The sequence below is a fragment of the Echinops telfairi genome, unplaced genomic scaffold (assembly GCF_000313985.2).
Source record: "Echinops telfairi isolate 266 unplaced genomic scaffold, ASM31398v2 ScPeMD7_9;HRSCAF=40, whole genome shotgun sequence".
Taxonomy (NCBI): domain Eukaryota; kingdom Metazoa; phylum Chordata; class Mammalia; order Afrosoricida; family Tenrecidae; genus Echinops; species Echinops telfairi.
In genome coordinates this window covers 23,650,627-23,659,363 of record NW_022103906.1, presented here as the reverse complement: position 1 = coordinate 23,659,363, position 8,737 = coordinate 23,650,627, and the positions used below count along the sequence as shown (strand labels likewise).

The 8,737-nt window shown below is 45.7% G+C and overlaps 1 protein-coding gene across 1 annotated transcript in view; it reads left to right on the top strand.

Moving 5' to 3' along the window:
* The first annotated feature begins 8,289 nt into the window (after positions 1–8,289).
* Positions 8,290–8,737, top strand: part of PIWIL2 (piwi like RNA-mediated gene silencing 2) — a 76,147-nt gene continuing 75,699 nt past the window's right edge. Inside the window, exon 1 of the mRNA XM_004707594.2 lies at positions 8,290–8,551. Coding sequence (XP_004707651.1) covers positions 8,360–8,551 — 192 coding nt within the window. The 5' untranslated portion in view covers positions 8,290–8,359. The remainder of the gene's footprint in view (positions 8,552–8,737) is intronic.

Genomic DNA, 8,737 nt, shown 5'->3' with positions numbered 1-8,737 from the left:
AGGCCATGTGGGCCATAAGGCCCGCCACTCTTGCTGTAGCCAAATGCATTGTCATACTAGGAAAAGAACGTAACAAAGTGGTCACTGAGGGCAATGCCAGCCCCAGTATCAAAGGTGGAAGAGTGAGTGTCTTTGTTGAGGTCAGGAGACAACCAGGTCCTCAGTGTAGCGCGGGATGCCCTTAAGGAGATAATCCGATGCCTACTTCACCACCTTCTTGATGTCATCATACTAGGCAGCTTTCTCCAGATGGCAGGTGAGATCCGCGACCAACACATTGGGGTGGGGACATGGAAGTGTGGGGAACAGAAGGATTTCTCTTAAGTTGTCTCCCCAAAATATGTACCAAACTTAGCTGCTTTAGCGTAACCGTACAATAGGCAGCGAAAGTAGGTCAGAGGTTATTCTCCTTAACATTGGCCATCTGTAGTGGCTAGACTATTAGTCTGACTCACCCTGAATAAGACCCACTCCCTTCTGATAAGGATAATGGTGGTCTACTCAGTTGCAAGAGATACCAGAGAGGGCAAACCCGCCCAAGGGTGACCAAGGTTAGTTAGCCATTATCAGCTGTCTAGATCAAGCAGACACCACTGTCTATTCCACAACCAATGTGGACACACCCCTAGGTGATTCCTCTCCTATTGATTGTATTGCCTATGTTAATATCCCTCCTGGTGACTCAGGTTATTGTCCACTATCAGGGAACTTGCATGCCTCCCAGAATAGTAATTGTCTGTTTTTATTATGTGAGACGTTAGAGTGATCAAACTTGTTCTAGAATGAATTGTATTGCCCCTTTCTGTGATGTATGACTCTATGATGCGTGGTTAGCAATAAATAAGGAGGCTCCCTGGTTCTCGAGAGGGTGGCTGGAGAAGGTGACTAAGGAGGACGAAGCAGCGGCTTCTTCTCTGACAGCTAAGCCCCCTCCACGAGGACCATCAAGCCGGGCTGAGGTGAGATATGCTACCATGAATTGCATCTGACTCCATTACTTGACTCTATCCTTTAACTCTCATGCTCTCTATGACTTTACTATAATCTCTACTTATTATCGCTGTACAATTGTGCCTACCAAACCTGTGATGTTTTGTGGGGTTCCCTCTTACCCTTAACCCCACACGGAAGGCCATGCCGATGAGTTTCCCATTCAGCTCTGGGATAAACTTACCCACAGCTTTGGCAGCACCAGTAGAAGAGGGGATGATGTCCTGAGTAGCCCCATGGCTGTCGTGCCAGAGTTTCTCACAAGGACCATCCACGGTCTTCTGGGTGGCATTGATGGTGTGGACTGTGGTCATGAACTTGGATGTAACAGCACTCTGTCATTAAATTGAAGTGGCATAGATGAGATTAGGCTCAAGCAGGGCCTGAGGCATAAATAAATTGTATGAGGAAATGACCTAAATGTCCATGGTCTCCATTTCTGTTACTTTACCTTCTCTCTCCCAGTCTGCACCTCACAGGGAGCTCCTTGTGATCATTTGACTGAGAAAGAGAAAGCTTGCACTTAGTTTGCATATGATCAAACTATATTGATATGCAGGCACTATTCAAAAAAGGAAAATAGCAGAACTACAACTGCTTCCTGGAAGTTCCCTGAAAGACAATGGTGAAGGAAAATTCTCCCAAGAGTCAGAACTTTGAGCAAATATCTGGCAGTTCATTTGGACTGGAAAGAGAAATGGGCAGATGTTTAACGATATACTTATTCATGGTCTGTGGCCAGTGGTTTGAATGATGGCCAAGGACAATGATCAGTTGTCAGTTGCAAGACTGTAACTCCTTTTTTTTCTTGTATGTATGCATCAGATAGTTTTGTTTGATTTGAATATATGTGGCATAACTTCCAGAATTATAGCAATACATAAGTCACCACAGTAAGGTTACCACTAATATGGGTTCATTCGCTGGAGCAATAAATCCAATTCACTAACTCCAAGTTGGAGAGGAACAAGGCAAGCTGATTAGACGATGACAGCAGCAAGGAGGTCAACAGCCTCACTGGCTGTCTTGATGGTTTCCTGCTTGAAATCAGAATACGTAACAGAGCATATACTTTTTACTTTGAAATTCATACTTTGGGATGTCACATACAGATGTTTTACATTAACTCAGGTTTCAGAATAATCACAGGAAATGATTTCTGATCATGAACAACTAGAGAGAACAAGAGGGTTCTTTTAAGTCTTGGTCTTGGGATATCTCTGTTGACTAACCAGATAGCAGGATTATTAGCCTTTGGTCACTAATAGGTAAATAATAGAAGATTCTCCGTTTTCTGGCCCTTCTTGGAGACATCTGCATCTGACCTGTTTGCATCTGAGCAAGTTATAAAATTCACTGGGGCTGAGTTAGGCTACCGATAAATACAGAGTAAATCTAGGCTAGGTCTGATAAACTGATAGGTAGTGGAAGTACTACCTACTAGGGAATATAAACTCCAGAGAGGTTTATTAGCTTTTGAAAGATTCTAAGTAGAAGCTTATAATTCAGAGAGCTCCAATTGTCTTTATCTTTAATCAACACTAAGACTACCGATTATAATTTTTGGCAAAAACGAAGCCTATATAAATAACACACACACACACAAAATGCGTAGCACCCATAGGAAACTAATGCTCAAAGGGATTGTATGGTTTGCCAAAAACCATACAGCACACCTTATTTGTAAAAGTATGGTCGTATTCATGGCGTGCACATTGGTAAATACTGTGGAAGGTCATCTATTCCTACTTGAACAGGATATAAGAATGGGGGAACTCACTTTGGAATGGCGCTCTTAGATTTCAAAACAGAATGTGTTAAAATGATCTGAGGATTTTTTGCTTTACTATGACTAGAAGATTTGCTGAATCTTTTCTCTGCCCTCCCCCCCACTAATTATATATGTATATTCTTTTTATTTGTAGTTAATAAATCTTTTATAAAATATTTGGATAGAGATCATTGTATTCTTGATTATGCTTGATCGAACTTGATAGTTGGTCAGTTGACCTCTCTCTTGACCCAACCTGAATTTGTTTTAGGTGCAAATTTTTCTTGCTTGTTCCATGATAAAAATTTCTTCCCTGGCTTTTAAAATATGACGGTGGTCTTTTCTTTCTTACTCATTATTTGTATTTTTGTCTTTATATTATTATTTTATCCTTACCACTTTATTTTGTTGTTTTTCATCGTGTTGGGTTTTTCAGCTTGTGAAGCACAGAAGGAGTAGATGCCTAGAGGTAATAACTCATGCAAGGGTTTATAGGGGATGTATGGGTGGGGGCTGGGAGATAGGGAGAGTGAGGGGATTTAGGGGGCAAACAGTACATTTGAGAGGAGGGAGGGAGAACTAGAAGTGATTGTGATTACACAACTCATTTTTAAAGCAATTTAACCCGGGGGTGGGGAGAGAAAATGTTCTAAAATTGATTGTGGTAATGATTGTATAATTCTTCTTGATATGACCGACTATTGAAATGTATGATATGTGGATTATTTTCCAATAAAACTGTAAAAAAATCTGTTTGGGTTGAGTGCCTGAAAGAAGGGGCTTCATCAAGATTATAGAGTAGTTTGAATGACTGTTATTGAATGTATTTGCTACTAAGTGTTTTCATGTGCAGAATTTTAAGTTTTTCTAATGATAACATCGTACAGTAGAAAGATTATGGGGTTAGAAGGCTTTGTAATGCTCCACTGTTATGCTAAGCAGTCTCTAAATTGTGCAAGGGCCCCTTTGCCAATTAGATGCCTGTCTTGAAGATCACCTATCCTGCTTCTGATTTTCAGACTGTTGTGAGCTGGGGAAGAGAGAAAGAGGGTCCTTGAATGTATGCATTCATACAAGGCATGGTCTATTTGCGGCTTGGGAAAGGTGAGGCCAAGCCTTCTTTTGCCTTGTTACATACAGAACATTTGAATCTCTCTAGCCTGGCTCTCAGGACCACTCCTTTTCCATCTGAGGGTGAAAGCTTCCTGAAGCTAGATCCTAACTACCTCTTAAGACCTGGGTCTTAAGACTGTAAGAAGAAGCAAAGGAGAGTGGGTGCTTGTCAAAATGGCCTGGAGGAGGACCCATATCCATATAATAGGAGGTTGCTATTTATTTTGGGGGAATGTATCCTGTAATTACAGAATTAACTGCTAATGGTTTTATATAGTTTGGGGGGGGGGAGGGCTCTTTTTAGCTCTCGGGTTTAGGAATAAGTAATAATAGTAACAATAAACCAAAAAACAAACCTCCGGCCCTGGAGTGAATCCTCAATTCATAGTGACCCTATAGGACAGAGTAGAACAGGTCAACAGAGGTCTCTGGAGGAGTGGCTGGCAGGGTCAGGTCAATGACCTTTTTTGCTTCGTAGCCCAACGCCTAACCCACTGCACCACCAGCACTCACTGCGGTGCAGTCCCTGCCGACTCAGCCACCCTGCGGGGCAGGGTAGAACTGGTGATCTGAGACCGGAGCTGAAAGGCCCGCTTGTCTCCAGTGGGGGGTTTTCAACGGCCACGTGCGGTCAGCACCCTAGGCAACATGTAATGTTCATTTTACTCTCCTTGTGTGAAATGTTGTCCATACGTTCCCCATACAACTCCACGAACGTGCGCTTTCAAACGTCCTTTCCGCGTAAGCCGGATCCCTGTAGCCGTAGTGGTCATGCGTTGGGCTGCTGACAGCAAGGTCAGTGATTTGAAACCACCAGGTGCTCCCCGGGAGAGCGACCTCCTACTCTGTAACGAGCCTCGGAAGCGACAGGGGCGGCTCCAGCCCGCCCCGGAGGGTGCTATCGGTCGGCCACAGAGTAGAGTAGTGGACGGTGAACACGGACTCAAGCTTACTCGTTCGGGCCCAGCACCCCCAGCCAGCCTTGGTCTCCCCACAGTGGGCGGGGTGGGACAAGTACATCAGGGTACGGAAGTGGCCCACAGAGGGAATCGAGGCCTCAGAGATGTAACCTTAATCCTCATGCGCACGCAGCACCGGGGACGCCATTTGGAACACCCCTTTGGGGGTGAACCTCGACGTGGACCGAGGCTGCCAAAAAAGGTAGGTCGCTTCTCGTGGACGATCCAATGAGGCGGCAGGATATTGTGAGTGGCACATCTTCTGACCAATGGGTTCAAGGCCCGCCTCTCGCGAGACAAAAGACCGGAAATTGGGGCTTGAGCAGGTGGCTTACTTGGCGTGGCGGGTGCGTATTGCGTAGTTGACTCCTCGAGCCGGGTGAGTGCCGGGCCTCTGGAAGGTGGCAGTCGCCCCACGAGGCTGGGTGGGCTTGTGCTCGAGCACGTGGTGGCCGACGACGCCAGCGGCTGGCTCGCGGCTGCCCCTTTGCCTCTCCCCGGGCGGTGCGAGCCGGGTGGGCCTTGCGGGCAGGCGGGAGCCGGAGGGGCAGGCGGTGCGGGCCGGCTGTGCCTATGGGCGGCAGTGCAGAAAGTGGTTTTCTGAGGTCTGAGGGTGCAAGACGATGCAGCAGCTGGAAAAGGGGGCGAGACCGAGGCCTATCGAGTGGTCGTGAGTGCGCCTGGGCCGGACACAGTGAGCAGGCCCTCGGCAGTGCTGCAGGGGAAGGGGAAGGCGTTGAAGCCGGAGCCCTCACCTGGGCTGGGCATCTTGCATGTGGGACCCTCTCGCCAGCCTCATGTCTGCTGAAAATCGGGGAATAGCTCGATTCCGGGAAGGCCTAGCCTGGAGGAGGGGCCTAGGTGGAGAAAGATGCTGGGGTTTTAGTTTAAAAGGCTGTGGTTGTTGGTCCCTGTAGCTCCATTCTGGACCCCCACCGGGTAACTGCTTATTAGGGATTCCTCGGGTGAGGTTGGGGAGGCGTGGGTCCAGGCTAACTGAAAAGGAACTTAAGTTTTTAAAGGGAGAAAGCGGTTGTAGCCTTTCCAAAAAGAAAGTATCTGTCTCACTGCTGTAGTGTAAAAGAGGCAAGCTCAGTGTGAGCCTTTTCAGTTCCTGGGCTGCCTGCACCTGTATTAAAGACTTTTGAAGTACGTGTAAGGGCATGGCCTGACTTAATCTGTAGCTAATATTTTAAGAGGGGTTTTCAAACAGTAAGAGACTTCAGTAAGCTTTCCTTGGGGGAGGCACCCTTAAAGAGGAAGTTCTGAAATCTGTAGGTTCTAAATTGATATGGAAGGCTTCTAGGCCTCAGGTTGGGGGATGGGAAGGAATAGCTGCATCCCTGGTTACCTGGGGCAGAGAGGGAGCTAACACAGTATAGGTACTGTAGGGGCAAAGCAGGTAACTGCTGCTGTGGTGGTCTGGGGAAGAGTCTCTTAGAAAGAAATTGGATAGATTTAGAGAAGCAGCTGAAGAGGTCATGGGTGAGATTGTGTAATGCAGTGGTTCTCAACCTTCCTAATGCTGCAGCCCTTTCATACATTTCCTCATGTTGTGACCCCCCAACCATAAAATTATTTTCATTGCTACTTCATAACTAACTTTGCTACTGTAATTAATTTTGCTACTGTTATGAATTGGGCAACCCCTGTGAAAGGGTCGTTTGACCCCCAAAGGGGTCATGACCCACAGGTTGAGAACCACTGGTGTAATGTGTTCATGGCCAAATCAAGCCAAAGTCATCACTATCAAGTGCATTCTGACTCATAGCAACCCCCTGTGGGTTTCTGAGACTGTAACTTCATGGGAGCAGAAAGCCTCTTTTTTCCACAGATCGGTTGGTGGTTTTGAACTGCTACCCTTTAGGCTAGCAGCCAGCACATAACCCACTATGCCACCAGGGCTCCTTGTGATAACAATAATGAAGAAAAAAGAACAAAATGGCACTAAATTGATGCTGACTCATAGGAACCCTGTAGGACAGGTTAGAATTGCCCCCTTCTGGTTTCTGAGACGGTAACTATGGGAATAGAAAGCCTCGGCTCTCTTCATGGAACTGCTTGGGGTTTGAACTGTTGACCTTGAGATTAACAGCCCAACAAATAACCACTACAGCAGGAATGGGCAAGAAAAAAAAAATTAGGATTCTGGTACAGAAAAAGCAAAACCTTCCATTATGTCATTTCAGACTCAGCCATCATGTATAGGGTAAAGTAAAGTGTTCCATGGGGTTTCCCCATTGTGGTAGTTACATAATCTGGTGTCAATTTGAAGATTAAGGGTGTATAGTTGGAGTCTAGCCTGTCAATCAAGATATAGCTAATGAGGCCTCTGTGTGCTCATGGCCTTCTGAGGATTCAGATATGGGAATTCCTGCTTTTCCTCCTTGGAGGCGGGGAAACTCTCAGCTCACTCCCTTGGAGATTCTCTACTGACAAGGCTGACTTCCTGCAAGACATCCCTGAGGAGAAGCCACATGGACCTACCCTAATGCAGCCCTGGGTGCTGGAGAAGCCACATGGAGACCCCTGCCAGCGCTGAGATGATTACACCACCACTGGATCCACAAGACTTCCCACCCACTGGCCTGTGATCCTGCTTCATTCCGCGTCATTGCATGTGTTTCGTGAGTCAGAAGAGGACTTTATAGATTGATATCAGACAAATGGGCTAATATCAGACTTATGGACTTGATTTTGACTAGGTTGGGATGTTTCCTCAATATTCAACTGCTCTTTTATATAAACCTTTTTTATACACGTGTGTGTCTATGAATTTGTTTCTCTAGTATAACTAGAGACTAACTAACACACAGGGTTATGAATCTTTAGCAGAGCAGTCTCAGCTTCCTCTCGTGGAGGGGCTGGTGGGTTTATACCACTGACAGTGCAGGCAGTAGCCCAATGCTAGCCCCACAGGGCCACCAAGGCTCCTCTGGTCTTGAAAAGGGAGGCAAAAACCACCCAGTGGTTGATAACTAATAGGAGCAGCATAATTGTATGGAGAGGTATATTAAGTATAAACGTGTTTAATAATCCAAGGGTCACTTTCCTCCATGAAAAGGGCTTTTTGTGCAACACTTACCTTACAGGACTCAGTTCTCCGTTGGAAGCTGGCAGGGTAGAGTAGAAACTGTAACTGCAGTTTCAGAAGAGTTGGGCCTCTAAAAGATGTTCTAGAGTTAGATAGAAATATGTTGTGAGAGATTGGTGGGGCAGGGCAAAGTGGAGTGAAGCTGGTGGGAAGACATTATTTTGAGGCTGACAGGGAATATGCTGGAATGCAACACCTCAAAAGGGCGAGAGGCTGTAACTGGTTGAAAGCAGAATTTCAAGAGATTTTAGTGGACTCTAGTATTACTTTCTTGGACAACTCTATGTATATGTGTATGTGTGTGTATATATAAGTTTATACATCTATCTTGAACTAGAAGAAAAAAAGTGACAAGCTTTAATCTTTTTTTTTAAATGTTGGCAGGGAGTTAGTCAGAACAAGATCGATACCAGTGACCTCTACAGCCTTTAAATGGATCCTGTTCGACCACCATTCAGGGGCCCTTCCCCTATCCACCCATCTCACTGTGTACGGATGCCAGGCCAGTTGGCACAAGTGCCTAAACACTTTGATTCAGCCTTGGGCAGTCTTGGACCTGCAGGCAGAGGCACTGTATTTACAGAACCAAGGGAACCAGCCCCACGGAATGGGCCAACGCATAAGGTAAGAAGATGCAGTAGTAGTAGCATACAGCTTACCTGTTTGTCCAAATGAAATTGGTGGATTTTTGCACTTACAGAACTGTGAAGCCTTATGCAAAAACAATGACTGAGAGTTGTTTTCCTCTAACAAATAACTTCATCCTCTGGACATGGTATTTCATTTTTTTTTTTTTTTAGTTTTTAATAT